The 17,178-nt window shown below is 65.1% G+C and overlaps 1 protein-coding gene across 1 annotated transcript; it reads left to right on the top strand.

Moving 5' to 3' along the window:
* Positions 1 to 124: 124 nt before the first annotated feature.
* Positions 125 to 15,730, top strand: LOC105070026 (receptor-type tyrosine-protein phosphatase V-like). Its single transcript, XM_074351498.1, is given in 25 exon segments — positions 125 to 919; positions 1,211 to 1,259; positions 1,406 to 1,755; positions 1,864 to 2,545; positions 3,174 to 3,755; positions 3,909 to 4,184; positions 5,258 to 5,528; positions 6,156 to 6,418; positions 6,579 to 6,845; positions 7,120 to 7,401; positions 7,639 to 7,779; positions 8,050 to 8,260; positions 8,714 to 8,781; positions 9,625 to 9,751; positions 9,829 to 9,876; positions 10,464 to 10,557; positions 10,647 to 10,737; positions 10,831 to 10,907; positions 11,672 to 11,806; positions 12,415 to 12,537; positions 12,973 to 13,133; positions 13,206 to 13,341; positions 13,620 to 13,687; positions 13,778 to 14,105; positions 14,354 to 15,730. Coding segments are annotated over 25 exon segments (5,190 nt in total). The 5' UTR covers positions 125 to 862; the 3' UTR covers positions 14,657 to 15,730.
* Positions 15,731 to 17,178: the final 1,448 nt, after the last annotated feature.

Raw genomic sequence — 17,178 nt, 5'->3', positions numbered from 1 at the left:
TAGAGGGACCTCTAGGCCAGGCCTCGGAAAGGCTGCTCTGGGCCTTTGAGCAGGTGGGGGCAGGAGGGCCAGGGCCTGTGGGCACCGCTAGTCTGGGTGGGGGAGGTGGGGTTGGCGAGCACGCGTCCTTGGGGGCTGGGAGCGGGATGCGGTCTCTGCTGGGAGGAGCTGGGAGTCCCAGGCTCCAGTCCAGCCCCTCCTCACACTGCGGCCAGCTGGGCTTTCCCTCCCCTGGGGTGTGAGGGTGTGGAGCCACATGCCTTTCTAGGTCTACGGTCACGGAGACTCAAGGCCTCTAGGACGTGCTCCAGTGTCCATCAGCACGTGGGGCCTCAGGAGTACCCAGAAGGGGGCTCACATGCACAGCTGGTCCATCCACACAGGCACCCAGCAGCGCGCCCCCAGGCAATGTCACCAGGATCTGATCCCAGAGGAACACAAACGCCCCATCCATCTCCATGTGTTGAGAGTCAGACGGCCCTCCTCTCCCGGGGGCAAAGAGTTGGGGGGCTAGCTGCCTCTGTGTGTGTGCCCACCGCCAGAGTTGTCTCTCCTCTGGGTCTCCCCCAGCACAGGGCATGCCCTTACCTGGGAAGCCACCTGCGGGCAGAGGGTGGAGGGGGTGCAGAGTGAGAGGTGAGCTGGTCTGCAGCCTGGGAGCTGCGATCTGCCCCCTTCACCGGGCCCTGCCAAGCTGGGCGCAGTGGGGTCAGGGTCCAGGGTGGAGAGGCTGCCTGCCCCCTGCTGAGATGCAGCCCATCCACCCTTGCCTGCCTGCCAGCCCCCAGAGCAAGGGGCAGGTTGAGGGACTGGCTCCTCCTGCGGCTCTCCCTTGCAGACGTCCGTCCATCTGTCCATCAAGATGAGGCCCCTGGTCCTGTTTGCTGCCCTCCTCTGGCTCGGAGGCTTCTTGGCGCAGGTTAGGTGGGCACTGGAGGTGGGGGAGGTGAGGGGACCCCCTGCTCCCCAGGCCTCCAGGACCCCTGCCGCTCCGTGGACCCACAGCTGGTCTGCTTCAGGCAGCGGTGCACCCTCCCACCCCAGACGAGGACAGAGTGGTCTGCCCCTAGCTGCCGGCCTCCGCATCTTGGGTATCCTGCGTGATGCCCCGTGGCCAGGTCTAGGGGTGCCAGACGAGAGGACAGCCATCTCTGATCCTGGCTGGACCCATAGCGTCTGCCCACAGCCTCCCACCACCTCCTCCCCACAGGAAGACGAGTGCCCCTCCCTGGAAGGGGGTCCAGGCGGGAAGAGCAGAGGTAGGAGCCTCGCTGGGGGTGCGGGGAGTAGGGCGGGGCCATTTCTCCACCCAGACCCTGTCTCTGCTCTGGCCCTTCCTGCCTTCCATTCTTCTTTACGGCAGAAGGGGTGTGTGGGGAGCGTCTGAACGCACCCTTCTCCCCAGGACCACCTCCAGCCGTGAACGTGAGTGGCCAGGGGACGTCCGCCAGCCTCGCTCTGAGCTGGGCAGCCCCAGGGCCTGGCAGTGCCAGTCACACCCTCCGTCTAACCCAGCTGAGCCCCCTGGGCTTCCCCGAAGGGCAGCAGCTCCAGACCCACACCAACGCGTTCAGCTTTGAGTTCCAGGACCTGGTGCCAGGAAGTCACTACCAGCTGGAAGTGATGGCCCTGCACCCTCGTGGGCAGAGCACCACCGTCGCCCTCACTGCCCACACAGGCGCCTGGCCAGCAGGCAGGGGAGGGGCTGCGGGCACTGAAGTGGACACGCTGGAGGGTCAGGGGACAGGGTGCCAAGTAAGTCGAAGTGTCTGAGGACCATGCCTGGCACAGTGGCCTGTCCAGAGCACTAGCAGCAGGGGCGATGCCCTGGCCCTGAACATGGTGCCTCTGCTTCCGGTGCAGCCCCGTCCACTGTCCAGGCCCTGCGGCTCCACAGCTCTGCGAGCCCGTCCAGCCTGGAGGCCTCATGGGGCACTGCCCCCGGTGGGCAGGATGGCTACCAGCTTCTCCCCTACCACCTGGAATCCCAGGCAGTGGCTCATAACATCTCCGTGGCCCCGGGGACCCTGTCCTACAATTTCAGCGACCTCTTACCAGGCAGCGAGTACCTTTTGGCGGTTACCACCTGGGCCGCCAACCTCCAGGCAAAGACCAGCACCCACCAGTGGACAGGTTAGGCCAGCACTCGGCGAGGCCCCAGGTGGCAGCCAGTCTGGGAGGGGGCAGTCCAGGGCTGTGTGCCAGCGCAGCCGGGCCTCTGGGCTCTGGCTGCTGGGACACTGTTCTGGCCCTTCCTCCAGCCCCGCTGCTCTCCCTCCAGCCCCCGAGGCTCCAGGTCAGCTGGCGCTGCGTGCCCTGGGCACCAGTGCCCTGCAGGCCTCCTGGAACAGCTCTTGGGGCGCCGCCTGGCTGCATCTCGCCCTCACAGACCTCCTTGGTGGCCCCAACCTGATGGCAGGGATCAGACGGGGGGTCTCCAGTCACACCTTTGCTCACCTCTCTCCGGGAACCCCTTACAAGCTGATGCTCACAGCTGTTGCCGGGCCCCTTCAGACAGTGGGACCCAACGCCACTGAGTGGACCTGTGAGTGCTTGAAGCAAAAGGGGGACAGGGCAGGATACAGCTGGGGGGTGAGGGCCCAGGACTCTGCAGGGAAGGGTGTGGCCTGGAGGGAGTGTGCTCCTGCAGGAGATGTCCGTGGTGACAGTTACTGTCACTGGAACCCTCCGTGCGCCAGCCCCGTGCATCATCTCATTTACCCTCCAAAACAGCCCCATGTGAGTCGTGTTATCCCCCTGCTACGTTGAGGGGACCAAGGTTCAGAGAGAGGGACCAGGTCCTGAGACTTGCAAGCGTCCAGGCTGGGCTGAGCACACATTTCTGTGCAGAGCAGCGCTGTCTGGCGCTGGTGAAGAGTGGAGAGCCAGGCTGCCTGGGCTCTGAGTCCACTGCTGCCACTCACTGGCTGTGGGTCTCTGGACAGATAGCTCACCCTCTCTGAGCTTCGGTCTCTGCACCTTTAAAGGGGGCAAGAATGGCGGTGTTGGGAGGAGTGTGGGATCTTGCACCAGCACACTCGGTCACTCGATGTATTATCATTTGTTACCGTGTCCACCTGGGTGCGACCTGGCCCTGAGCACAGAGGGGAGCTGCATATGGGCGGGACTGTTCTCACCAGTGCCCAGGTCACATCCTGCTCCCTTCCCCACAGATCCCTCAGCCCCCCTGGACCTGCTGCTCATGCCCCTGCCCCCAGGGCTCTGTGCCAGCTGGGAGGCGGGGCCCGGGGCCCAGGATGGCTACATGCTCAGGCTGAGCAGGCCAGTGGAGAAGACCATCACTCTGGGCCCCAGGGCCCTTAATGCCACGTTCCCAGGGCCCCTGCCAGCCGGACGCTACACTCTGGAGCTGAGGGTTCTGGCCGGGCCCCATGACGCCTGGGCCCAGGCCAGTGCCTGGCTGGAGGGTGAGTCTGGGCTAGGGCGGAGGAGGGTGGGGCCCTGCACCAAGAGGCAGGTGAATTCTCCCTCTCCAGGGACCATGTCCTCTCCCAACTCTGCAGCCCAGCCTGGACAAGGTGACGGCCCTGAGCTGCCCCGGGATGGGCAGGAGGCCAGCGGGGGGCCTGGGAGCCAGACCGTGCTCTACACCGAGGGAGCCCCAGGCCTTCTCAGAAACATCTCTGTGCCACCCGGTGCCACCCCAGGCACCCTCCATGGGCCTGGGGGCCACTACCAGGCGGACGTGGTCTCTTCTCTGGGGAACACCACCCAGAGCCTCCCAGGCCACACAGGTGGGTGCCAGCACTGTGTCGCCCACCTTGGGGCTGGGAGGCTGCGCCTTGGAGGTAGAGACCTAGGTTGGGGAGGGCTCAGGAGGAAAGGGAGGGGCTTCACAGGGCCCCAGACATCATATGCCCCCCTTACCAAACTGCTCCTCTCTCCAGGATCCCTGGCACCCCAGTCTCTGAAAGTCACCGGCAGGGGCAGCCCCTCTGAGCTGGCCATTGGCTGGGTCCCAGCGCCGGGGCAGTGGGAAGGCTACAGGGTCAGCTGGCACTTGGAAGGCAGCCAGAGGTCACCAGGTGGTCTCGTCGCTATGGGCTCAGATCACTCCAGCCCGACGCTGATGGGCCTAGTGCCCGGCTCCTGCTACACCGTGTCGGCGTGGACCTGGGCGGGGAACCTCAGCTCCAGCGTCCAGAGGGCCGGCGCCTGCACCCGTGAGTTTGCGACTGCAGCTCCAGGAGGCCCACCCTGGGCAGTGGCGGGGTCGGGGGCGGTGCCCTCCACGTGCTCCGTCTGGTTGTGCATCTGTCCACGGGGGCCCTTCCTGAGTCTGTCTGCAAGCACTCCCCCTCCCCTGCCCTCTGGGCGGCCAGCCACACGGCCATCCCTGCAGTAAGTATGTAACCAGCGCCCCGTTTCCTGGGTGTGGGTTTAGGTGCTGAAGCTAAAGATTGTGAACCAGACGGTCTCGGGGGAAGGCTGACCAGCAAACAGATGGTTTATGCGTATTGCTTTATTTTTTTTGATCTAGCAGCTTTTTGTATTTTTTGATTTTTTTGTTTGGGGGGCATGTAATCAAGTTTATTTATTTAACTTTACTTTTTGTAAATGGAGTGCTGGGGATTGAACCCAGACCCTGGCGCATGCTAAGCACATGCTCTGCGCACTGAGCTCTGCTCTCCCCTGCGCGTTGCTTTTCCTGTCATAGCGTGAACGTTTTGACGGTCTTCTTGAGCCGCATGAAACTCTCTTCTTGTGGGTTAAAATCGAGGACTACGGAGAATTTTATGTGATTCTGGCTAATCTTTTAGGGTTCAGAGAGGGGCCACCTTAGGAAGTCAGGGATGTTTTCCCAGAGGGAGAGAGAGAGCTGAGAAGCAGGTGGGTCTGAGCAGGGTGGGCAGAGGGGCCTTACTGGGCAGAGGGGGCGGGTGTGCACCCAGGCCCTCGGTGGGGGAGTGAGACAGGGAGGGAGTGAGCTTGCAGGGGCTGAATGTCGGCTGAGCTGGGGACCCTGGTCCTAAGGGGTGTGAGATGCAGGCTGGGTGTGGCTGGGTACCATGTGGATCAGACGTCACGCCTTCAAGTTGCTGATGGTTTGTGAAGGAGGCAGGGAGCAGGCGTCAGGGCGGAGCCCTGTGTGTTTTGAGAGGTTTTCCTGGGGAGGAAACGCGGGTGGGCTCCGAGCCCCATGGCTGCCGTGTTTGGAGACCGAGCGGGGTCAGACAGTGGGGGAGGAGGGGCAGGGACTGGGTTGTCCCAAATCTGTCTCCCCCTTGTCCTGCAGTCCCTGCACCTCCCGCCAACTTGAGCCTGGGTCTGGCTGCCCAGCCTCCTGTCCTGAGTGCTTCCTGGAGCCCCCCACCGGGGGGCAGGGATGGCTTCCTCCTGCAGCTTCACCGCCTGAGGCCCCCGGCTCTGGAGGGCCAGGACACTCTGGCCCCCGAGGCACACAGCTTTTCCTGGGCCCGGCTGCCCCCAGGCACCGTGTTCCTGGTGTGGCTGTCTACCCTGCGGGGGCCGGACAAGAGCAGCAGCGCCAATGCCTCCGGCTGGACGCGTGAGTGTCCCCTGCCGGGCCCTTCCTACTGGCCACACGTGGGAGTGGGTCCCCAGGGCTGCGTGGCCCCCGACCTCCCTGTGGTCCGTGAGCGGCGGTGGGGTGACTGCTCGCTCAGTCGGCACTGCTGGGGCTCGGGCCCCGCGGTCTAGGAGGAACTGGCAGGTGCCTGCTTCTCGGCAGGCAGCTCCTCTCACTCGTCACCCGAGCCGGTGCTTGGTGACTGGGTCAAGGGTGGGGGAGCAGGGGGCCCTTTGCGGGGGTGGGGCCCAGGTCTGGTCTGTGTTCTTTCCTCCTGCCTTGGTCACTGGAGCTGCCTAAACCGAGTCCACGTGGGGGGCTTAGACCACGGGAACCCTCACTGCTCTGAGCTGGGGTCTAAGACCCAGGGGTCACAGGGCTGCTTCACCTGAGGCCTCTCTGGGGCGTGTGGACGGCCGCCTGCCCCTGAGTCCCTCTGGGTATGTCTAATCTCCATGGATCAGGGCCCACCCCGACGGCCTCGTTTTACCTTAGTAGCCTCTTTAAAGGCCTTACCTCCAAATATAGTCGCATTCTGGGGGTCAGAACGTCCACATGAATTTGGGGACACAGTTCAGCCCCTGAAACCCTGCTCTCCCCACAGCCCCCCCGCCCCTCCTGTGGTAAATGTGACCAGTGAAGGCCCCACCCAGCTCTGGACATCCTGGGTCCATGCTCCCGGGGGCCGGGATGGCTACCAGGTGACCCTGTTCCAGGCAGGCGTCCGGGTGGGCTCCAGGACCGTGGGGGCGCAGGTGGACAGCGCCAGCTTCTCAGCTCTCACTCCAGGCACTGAGTATGAGGTGGCGGTCGTCGCGCAAGCTGTGCCTCTCTGCGGGGCGGCGGCCAACCCCTCGGGCTGGACGTGTGAGTGGGAGTAGGGAAGGCCGAGGTGGGGGTGGTGGGCAGGCCCTCCTCCGGGACCTCTGCTCCTTCCTTCAGCGGCACCGCAGTGCCCCCAGTCCCTCGCCCCACCTGCACCCCGAGTCCTGCGTGAGGTCAGCGGCCACCGCTCTCCTCCCCACAGCCCCACTGGTGCCCGTTGAGCTGCTGGTGTCGACGCAGGTGGGCAGTGCCGTGGTCAGCCTGGCCTGGGCCAGCGGCCCCCTGGGGTGTGGTGTGTGCTGCGCCCAGCTCTGCGAGGCCGGGCTCCTCTCCCGGGTGCAGCCCCTGGTGCTGGGCCAAGCCCATCTGGCCCTGAGGGACCTCACACCTGGACGCAACCTCTCCCTGTCGGTGCTGTGCCAGGCAGGGCCACTCCAGGCCTCCACCCACCATGTGGTGCTGCCTGTGGGTATGTTGGTGCCTTTCGGGGGGGGACAAAGTGCCCCGAGTGCCGTCCATTCTATCCCAACCCCGCTTGTCCAGGTGGGCACCGTGCCCACACCGCCCTGGGGATGCCCCCTCCCTCTCCAGATGGGCGGCATGTCCAGAGGAGATCTTGTTTCCCCACATGGCCGCTGCCCACATCCAAGGTGCAGAAATGCCCGGTCCCCCATGCCTGCTGATTTTGAGCCCCTCAGGGGCTACGCTGACTCCCACATGACACAGAACCCTCAAACCCGCAGAGCCGGACCCCGTGGAGGACGTGCAGTGCCGGCCCGAGGCCACCCGTCTGACCCTGACCTGGACAGTGCCCCCGGGGGCCGTGGACACCTGCCTGGTGGTGGCAGAGTAGCTGGTGGCCGGGGGCAATGCCCAGCCAGTCTTCCAGACCGACACCTCTGGGGACGCCCTCCTGCTATCCGGCCTGGAGCCCTCCACTCCCTACCGCCTCAGCCTCTCTGTGCGGGGCAGCAATGGCCGGGGCAGCCGGGCCGCTACCCTGGTGTGCGCCACATCTGCCCAGGGTAGGCGCCCTCCTCGGCCTCAGAGCCCCGCTCCCTTGGTCTTCCTCCATCCTCATCCGCGCCGCTGAGCTCCAGCCCCTTCCCGTGGCCTTCCGCAGATCGCCCGATGTGGGCTCACGCCCGGGAGCCTGGCCCGGGGGCCCCAGTTCTGGTTCAGAGCATCTGCCAGCCACTGTGGCACGCGCAGCCCTGCCCTTGGAGGCTACTGTCGGGCCTCACTTGTCCTGTCCTCCCTAGCCTGGCGCCCCCCAGAGCTGGCCCCAGCGCCCCAGCTGGAGCCTGGTTTGGGGATGGGCGTGATGATCACACGGGGCATGTTTGGCAAGGATGACGGGCAGATCCAGTGGTATGGCATCATCGCCACCACCAACATGTCGCGTGAGTCCTGGGCACAAGAGGGGGAGGATGACCCTGGCTGCTGCCCGGCAGGGGTGGGTGAGGGGTCCAGGCGCTGACCTTGGCAGGATGAAATGTCTGAGGCCGGTGTGAGTCGTGGTGCAGGAAGCAGCTCCAAACATTCTGGACGACGGGGCTGATGTGTTATGAATGGTGGGAGCACCGTGGAAACACAGGGAAGCCCCTCTGCTGGGGAGCGAGGCCATGGCCCCACTGCCCTCTCTGCCCTCCCTGTCCCGGTCCCTGTCCCAGTGACTCAGCCGCCCCGGGAGGCTGTCAACCACACGTGGTACGACCACTACTATGGAGGACACGACTCCTACTTGGCCATCCTGCTCGCCAACCCCTTCCACCCTGGGCCCTGGGCTGTGCCGACCTCCTGGAGGGTGCCTGTGGGGATGGAGGACTGCAGCCAGACTCAGGACATCTGTAACGGGCAGCTCAAGCCAGGTTCCCAGTATCGGTGAGGCTGGGATACTGATGGGGACCCCAAGGCTGCTGGGAGGAGAACTTGACAGTTGCATTTATGGGTTGTTTATGCCCTCTGTCAACAAACGATCTGGGCTGAGTTGCGAAGAGAGAGCATGTGCTGGTCCAGAAGCATCGGCAGAGTCATTTTGATTGGGCTTCGTGGCAGGCAAGGCAGAAAGGGGTACACCCACCTGTTTACATGGTTCTTGCCTCTGCAGAGCAAGGCGATGGATTCTGTCTTGATTTGCTAGGGTGATGCCAAGGGTACTCAGGTGTCTGTTTCTGGGGCTTCTTGCTCTCAGGACAGGGCAGGGAGAGGAGCGGGGGGCGCTTGCTGTGCAGTCTCAGGGCCCTGAACAGGTGCGGGCGTCGCACCGTCTGTGTGTCTGCTGCTCATGCCTGTCTCCTGGGAGGGCTGGGCCTGCTGCCTGCCCCTCTGCCCCAGGTTCAGTGTCGTGGCGTTCACCCAGTACAGCCCTCCCGAGACCCTCGTCTCCTTCTCTGCCTTCTCAGGTAGGTGGCACCTGGCTGGGGTCCGGCTGGGTCCTGGGGGTGGGGGTTAGTGCTGAGGGGGCTGGTTCATCCCCAGCCACCGGCGGGAGAGCAGGGCTGGGGCCTCAGAGCCAGGTGGAGGTGCTCCTGGTGGCAGCCCTGGCCGGGGTGGGCTGAGGGGGTGGGATGGGTGGAGGCACCGAGGAGACGGCTTGCTGCTGCCACGATCCGGCTCCCTCCAGCAATGCCCCCCTCTGCCTGCTGCCCCCGGCCACCGAGGTTCTGGAACAGCGCTGTCTGGTGGACGCGGGTGGCCGGCCGCAAGTGGGGACCACACATGTAAATAACATTCCTAGTAGCTACGTTAAAAAATAAGCAGTTGAAATTAATCTTAGTAACATTTCATTTGAACCAAGATATCAAAAATAACACACCAACATGTAACCCATTTTTAATGATTAACGAGGTATTTTACGCTCATTTTTTTCAGTAAGTCGTTGGCGCCCTGTGCGCATTTTACACTCACAGCAAATCTTACCTTGGAGCTGCTGTGTAGTCACAGGGGGCATGCGGCCACTGTCCTGGACAGCACAGTTCCAGAAGCCCCGCCACGAGGCAGGGGGCCAGGCCTGCCCTCTTCTTTGCCTCGAGGGAGTCCGGGAGGGGCTGGGGCAGGGGTGCTGCTGGCCACTCCCAGTTCCCATCCAGGACGGTCCCCCTGCATCCATCTCTGACCTCGGTTTGGCACCTGGGACTTGTCGCTGCGCCCTCCACCCTGAGGGTCCCAGGTCCAGGGGAGGTTGGCATGTTGCCGCAGGGCAATGGTTGAGGTCGCCCAGTTCACCCGCCCCTTGCCTCCCGCAGAGCTCCGGGCCAGTGTGTCCCAGGCGGCCATGCCCCTTCCTGCAGTGGTGGGCATCGTGGCCGGCTGCGTCCTCTCCCTCTGTGGGGTGCTGGGCCTGCTGTACTGGAGGTGGGCGAAGGCGCAGAGGTGAGTGGGTGGGGCTGGGGCAGCGGGGCTGGAGGAGGCTACCCGGGCTGTCTCCCATGGCCCCTCATCCTCTGCAGGGCAGAGAAGAAGCTGAGTTCCCAGGAGCGGACTGCTTACAACCTGCGGTGAGTGGGCTCCCGCCCTGGACCGGGAGCTGAGCAGCATGGCCCTGCCTGGCCTGGCGCTGTGTCCTGAGGGACCGCACTGCTCACCCCCGCCAGCCAAGTCCTGCGTCAGCTGCCAGCACACCCTCCTCAGCCAGCTCTTCTGGGCCCTCCAGCCTCTATAGCAGACCCCCGGCCTTCCGTCCTTACCTTGTCCCGGCTAACCACTTGGGTGGTTTCAGGTCAAATCGCTGTCTTTTCCTTCTTTCTCTCCAACATCAGATCTGTCATCTACCCTCTGGTCATCCCTGCTCCTTCTGGTGACCTCACACGGAGCTCCCGCTGTGAGTGCGTGTGCGCAGGCCCCGGGCGTAGGGGTCCTGTCTGTCCTGCCCCCTCTATTCCCTTGTCCACCTTTCTGCCGGGGTGGCTGGCGGCCCTGCTGTGTGCAGACAACCTCCTTCATGCGGCTTCACTTCAGGGCCGGGGCCCAGGTAGCCAGGCTGTGCAGCCAGGTCTGGGGTCCCTGGTACTGTGCCCACCTCCCACCAGAGCCCAGGGCAGGACTGTACCCACCAGGCCGCTACCCACTCCCTCCCTCTCCCCAGGAGGACCCACCGGCCCATCCCTGCCCACAGCTTCCGGCAGAGCTACGAGGCCAAGAGTGCCCACGCCCACCAGGCTTTCTTCCAGGAGTTCGAGGTAAGGCCTCCGTGGCCCTGGACTCCATGCTGCACTGCCCCTCACGTGCATGGGGGCCACACGGGTCTGCCTCGGCCCCACCTTTGCAGGAGCTGAAGGAGGTGGGCAAGGAGCTGCCCAGGCTGGAGGCTGAGCACCCAGCCAACGCTGCCAAGAACCGCTACCCACACGTGCTGCCCTGTGAGCACAGGTGGCATGGGTGGCGGGGCTGGAGCTTGGCCCGGGGAGGGGCTGCAGGCGCCCGGCTGAGCACACCGCTTCTCCCGTCCTCAGATGACCACTCCCGGGTCAGGCTGGCCCCTCTGGACGGAGAGCCCCACTCTGACTATGTCAACGGCAGCTTCGTCCCGGTAGGGCCGCCCTCGGGGTCCTCATGGGACACACTGTCCTGCTGTAGGGGCAGCTCCTATCCACCAGGGTCATCAGCTTGTGCTTCTTTGGGTCAACACGACGGGCACGTATTCAGGGTCTGCCTTGTGCAGGCGCCGTGCTGGGCCCACCAGAGGCAGAGCCAGGCCACTCATGTTCCCAGCTTCAGAGGACGTGTGTGTGTGCATGTGTCACATCCATCACGTGGGGTGGCAAGCGCTGTAATAAGGGACACGTGTGGTGCTCAGAGCACACTGAAGAAGAAGACGTTTAGTCGACCCAGGAATCAAGGAAGACTTCCTGGTAGAGGGGGCATTGGTTTCTTGAATCCTGGAAGTGAGGAAAAAGGGGCAGATGGTGCAGCTGGAAGGAAGCCGGAGAAGAGCCAGGGGTTGGGAGGGGTGGGGATGAGGCAGGAGAGGGGACTGGGACTGGCTGGAGGGGGAGCTGAGTACTGGATTGGGGACTCGGGTGTACCTGGAGGAGACACGTGGTTGCTGTGGGAAGGGGTGGTGTAGAGGGTGGCCTGGGGAGGCTGCTCCGGGCCCGTCGGTCCCTTGTCATTGTCCCTTCACGGTGGGGCTGTCTCTGACACCCTCCTGGCTTAAGTTGTCAGTGCACGCGTGTTCATGTGTGTGCACACATGTGCGCCTGTACACGGAGTCCTCTCTCCCGATGCTCACACGTGGGACACTTATAGCTGGGTGCTGGGGGCCCCAGTTAACATGTTCCTCTCCCCTCACAGGGCTACACCCACCGGCAGGATTTCATTGTCACCCAGGGGCCCCTCAAGAAGACCCTGGAGGACTTCTGGCGGCTGGTGTGGGAGCAGCAGGTCCACACCATCATCATGCTGACGGTGGGCATGGAGAACGGGCAGGTGAGCACACCGCAGTTCCTGGAGTGGACGCCAGGTGGCGTCCCTGGATTCTCCCTGCAGGACTGGCCCGGGGCAGGAGGGTGGGTCAGGTTGGAGATGGATGGGGGTCCCCAGGCCTTCCAGGATGGGGCAGGGAGAGGGAACAGGGACTTGGGCAGACAGCGTCCACGGCCTCTGCTGTCTCTCCTTGTGTCCACCTTGTCCCGCCCCAGCCCAGGAGGCAAAGGCGTTTGGAGGCAGATGGGGGTGAGGAGGGCCCCAGGGTGGGAGGCAGAGAGAGGGCACCCTTGCCTTAAACACGCCCAGGCCTGCTCCATGAGGGGCCCTGGGGCAGGCCCGTTGAGCCCCCGGATTGGGCAGTGAGCCAGGCCAGGCCTGCAGGAAGGCCTTTGCACAGCAGCCTGGCAGCTGCCTGGAAGCGCTAAGGGTCACATGAGGGGCCTGGGGTGAGGGTGCTGGAGCCCGTCCAGGGAGAGGCTTCTGGGACAGGTGGCACAGAGAGCAGCATCTCAGCAGGGTGACGGAGGCAGAGGGCTGCGCTGATGAAGCAGGGCTGGCAGGGAGGAAGCTGGGCCCACACTCACCCCCCGCCCCCCTGCTGGCCGTAGGTGCTGTGTGAGCACTACTGGCCAGCCAACCCCACCCCCGTCACCCATGGGCACATCACCGTCCACCTCCTGGCCGAGGAGCCGGAAGAGGAGTGGACCAAGCGGGAGTTCCAGCTGCAGCACGTGCGTGCCCCGGGGTGAGGCGGGGCATTTGAGTGGAGACCCTTGGGGGAGGTGGCCTCACCTCCTGGGTCCCCTGGCTTCCTTCCTCCCGGGGAGGTTGGTGGCTGGGAAAGGGGCCCGGAGGCACAGGGCAGGCTGAGGATTCATCTGAAGTCACAACGAGTCCAAGGTAGAGCGGGCTGAGCAGGGGTGGTTTCTGCCCTGCCCCGCGCTCAGCTCAGGGCCCCCGCCTCACCCCAGACGCCTGCACCCCATTCGCCTTCCCAGGCTGTGACCTCCAGGGGCGGTATGCCCTCTGTCTGATCATCCCAAGGGCAGCTCTGGATGTGGGGAGGCCCGGCCTGCCCTCGCTCTGATGAAGGGAGCGAGGGCTGCAGGGGTCCTGGGTTCAGAGGGGAGGAGAAACAGCGCAGCCCCCTGCTGCCCCATCCCCAGGCTGCCCAGCAACCAGCACGGAGGGTGAAGCAGCTGCAGTTTACCACCTGGCCCGACCACGGCGTTCCCGAGACCCCCAGCTCCCTGCTGGCCTTCGTGGATCTGGTCCAGGAGCAGGCCAGGGCCGCCCAGGGCACGGGGCCCCTCCTGGTGCACTGCAGGTGAGGGCGGGCAGCGGGGTGCGGGGGCCAGGGGAGGCCTCCCCTTCACCGCCCTGGGCCTCCGTCCCACAGCGCAGGCATGGGCCGCTCCGGCACCTTCGTGGCCCTGTTGAGGCTCTTGCGGCAGCTGGAGGAGGAGCAGACGGTGCACGTGTTCCACGCAGCATACACACTGCGGCCGCACCGGCCCCTCATGATCCAGACCCCGGTGAGGGCACAGCTGGCCGGGCCAGGCAGCCGGACCCTGGGAGGAGATGGGGGTAGACGGCGGGGCCACAGGCTCGGAGGGGCCGGGAAAGGGCCCTGGGGAGGGGCTCAGTCACCTGACCACCAGGGCTTCTGTCTCCCCTTCTGCCAAAGGGGAGGTGGGAAGGCTCCGCCCAGATGCCCCCTCCCCTGCCCCGCTGGGTGTGGCAGGTTAGGGCCTGGAAATCTCCCCCCAGGGCCACAGCCCCTCAGCAGACGGCCTCTCCCCACCTCCCCCAGAGCCAGTACGTCTTCCTGCACAGCTGCCTCCTGAGCAAGGTCCTGGAAGGGCCCTCCAGCTCCTCTGGGTACGAGCCGCTCCAGGGGCCCTTGTTGGGTGGGGCCAGAGGCCTGGGGCCCATCCCTCTCACCAACAGGCCGCCGACTCCTGTCCACAGCAGGGCCGCGAAGACAGGAAGCTGGGGAGCCTCAAGTGGCACCCGTGCTGCCCGCGAGGCCCCCAGGCCCCAGCCCATCCCCGTGGGGAACTTCGCGCAGGCGTGCACTCTCAGGGCGGCTGACACCAACACTGGCTTCGTTGGGGAGTACAAGGTGTGCTGCTGGCCAGTGGGGGTGACCACGGGCGTCCCCTCCCGCCAGCACCTCTGGGGCCTGCCAGCCTCACGTGCTCTGCCCTCCCAGCTCCTGCTCCAGGCCCTCAAGGACCATGTCGGCTCTGCTACGACCCCTCCTGGCTGTGAGCAGGAGCACTCAGGGGACGTGCAGGTGGGTGGGACCTGGGCCGGTGGAAACCAGTGGCAGCCTCACGCCCCACCTCATCCCTCAGATGACCATTCTGTTCCCCCGGCAGCGGAGGAGGGCCCCCCTGGCGAGATGCCCGAAGCCTGGCTCTTCCCCCTTAGGCAGTGCCCTCTGACTGTTTGTGCTCCCTGGGTGGGTCATCTGGGGGTCCTAGGGCTGAGATGGGCAGGGGACAACCTCAGTCCGGGGGGCTGACCAGCTGTGCTCTGCAGGGCGGGCCTTCTGGCTGCGACCACGTGGTGCTGACTGGCCCAACAGGGCCTGAGGAGTTGTGGGAGCTGGTGTGGGAGCACGGGGCCCGCGTGCTGGTCTCCCTGTGCCCGCCGGATGTCCAGGAGAAAGTGAGGGGGACAGGGGACAGAGGGTGGGATGTCTCAGGAGTTGAGGTGGGGTGTGACTGGGCGGGGAGGGGTTACCTGGCTGAGCAGCCGTGTCTGGTCCCGGCCACAGGAGTTCTGGCCCACAGAGAGGCACCCCATCATCACAAACGGGGTGACTGTGAACTGGGTGGCTGAGAGCAATGTGGCAGGCTGGCCCTGCACCCTCCTCAGCGTCACACACGTGAGCGTCAGGCCACGGGGCTTGGGGTGGTGGGGCCGCAGGGCAGGCCTGAGCCGGTTTCCGGCACCAGCACCAAGGTCTTTGTCCCCAGCGTGGGAGCAGGAAGGAGAGGCCGGTGCAGCGGCTGCAGCTTCCCCGCGGGGAGCCGGGGCAGGAACTCCCAGCTGCCACGCTGCTGCCCTTCCTGGCTGCCATGGGCCAGTGCTGCTCCCGGGAAGCGGGGAAGCCAGGCATGCTGCTCAGCCACTCCAGGTGCTGCTGGACGGGGACTGGGGGAGTGGGCAGAACCCCTCACTGCCTCCCCGAGGGCCTCACATCCCACTGAGCCCAGCTTAGAAGGACACAGCCCCCTCCTCACTCAGCCTGACATCTTTCAGGAATCTGCCCCCATCCTACTGGGGCCTGGGGTTGGCTGGCCGTGCCTAGCATCTCTCCCTGGTCCCCAGGCCCAGGCTGGGTTCTCCCATCTCCCTGGGTACCTGGCCCTCCTCCTTGCCCCTAAGGTCCCCCCTCCAACTCAAGACCAATTGCAGCAAGGGTGTGGCCCAGCTGGGCACCTTCCTGGCCATGGACCAGCTGCTGCAGCAGGCAGGGGCTGAGTGCACCGTGGACGTCTTCACCGTGGTCTTGCAGCAGTCAGAGGCCTGTGGCCTCATGATCCCAACTCTGGTGAGAGGCGATCAGGGGCTCAGCCTTGGGAAGGGCTGAAGGGTAGGGAAGGTCCCGCTCCAGCTGCAGGGGGCCTCTGGGCAGCGCCATAGGAGCAGCCGCCAGGTGGCACTGGCGACCACGGCTCTCAGGTGAAGGCACAGGGAGACTGTCCTTGCGGTGTCCTCGCGGTGTCCTCGCGGTGTCTGCCCCCAGGAGCAGTGCATCTATCTCTACAACTGTCTGAACAGCGCGCTCCTGGACGGGCTGCCCTGAGTCGGCACTGGTCACTGGTGTGCCCGCCGGGAGGGCAGGCTGCACGCTTGGCCCAGAGCCGGGAAGGGGCTGAGTCTGGGAATAAAGGATGTGGTCAAGCCTGAGGCCGAGTGCATTCTGTCCATCCACTCTCCAGGAGGAAAGAAACAGCCCAGTGCAAGGGCCTGGGGGAAACAGAAGCAGGGATGGGCCTGGCAGGTGGCCCTCCCCGGGGTAGCCCCCAGACCCCACCCTCTAGTTTCCTAGCTTCCTCACATTTAGTCCCTAGTGTCCTGGGAGCCTGGCTTCAGAGCCCTGGTTATCAGGGCCACCCCACCCCGTGTGCCTCAGGACGGACCTGTCCCTGCCCTCTTCCTCCTGCCCACCCACCTTCCACCTGCTGCAGCCCCGCAGGGGCAGGTGCTGGGGCTCTGCTGCTCCTTGGGTCAGAGGTGCCAGGCTCTCTCTGCCCCCCTCCTCTCCCCTCCCCCACAGGAGCTGGGGGAGTAGCAGCAAGGGAGTTTGGGGGAGGGAAAAACCAGGAGGAGAAACAGAAAGGAGGGTTAGGGTTAGGGTTAGGGTGAGCCTGTCCCAAGCTGCAGGCCTGCAGTGTGTTTGGTGGTGACGCGATCTCCGGTGGCCTCACCAGGGCCCGTCTGTCCCCTGATCGGACTGCGTGGCCCTGGACAGCTGGTGCCCAATGCTGGTCCCCAGTTGTTCCTGGTGGAGGGCCCAGGGAGGGGGACGCAGAGCCTGGACAAAGCAGAGCGGGAGGCCCTGAGAGGACAAGGGGTCAGAGGTCAGGGAGGGCCCTTCTCAGGCCTGGTGTGGAAGCGGACCGGAGGCTGGGCTTCCTGCTCAGTCAGGAGCCTCCCCAGGATGAGGGCCCCTCCTCCTCAGACCCCACGTTTGTCAGGAGCCCAGGGTTGGCCCACAGTGACCCTCCAGCAGGCAAGGCCCCCAACCCCCCCACTGCTGAGGGGACTACTGGGAGCTGCAATCTAGCAGGGGCCAGAGCGAGGCGTGGGGGGCAGGCAGCCCACCTGTGGTCTCCCTGGGCCTCCATGCTCGACCACCCAGGCCTCCCTGGAGGCTTGTCTCCATCAGAGCCACACCCATCCAAGACCCAGGGCCAGGGTCCATGGGCTTCCTGGCCCAGCTGGTCAGCCCCTGGGGCCTGGGAGGTGAGAGAAGACAATGGGAGGGGTGTATGGGGGCCCTGGGGCTTGGAAGTCCAGGGTGGAGGGAGTGTTGGCTGTCCCGAGGCCTCCAGGCTGCTGATGTCCACCTGGGATGGACCTGGGGAGGTGGCAGGAGTGGGGAACACGGTGGCTCTGGCTCTACACTGGGCTTGGCTCAGCGCTAGAGACCAGAGAAAAAAAAGGCGCCGGGAAGGAGGCACAGCCACCAAGACTAGTCTCAGGAGAGATGGGGCTGGCCCCTGCTCCAGCCACCATCCTTGCCCCTCAGGCCTCGGGGCTGGCCTGTCTGGCCAGGGGCTGGTTGAGCTGCGGCTGCAGGACTGGCCTCCAGGTGGCGCCCACCGCCGACTCTCAGCCTGACTACACCGCCA

The sequence above is a fragment of the Camelus bactrianus genome, chromosome 23 (genome assembly GCF_048773025.1).
Source record: "Camelus bactrianus isolate YW-2024 breed Bactrian camel chromosome 23, ASM4877302v1, whole genome shotgun sequence".
Lineage (NCBI taxonomy): Eukaryota > Metazoa > Chordata > Mammalia > Artiodactyla > Camelidae > Camelus > Camelus bactrianus.
This window is presented reverse-complemented; position numbering and strand designations above follow the sequence as displayed.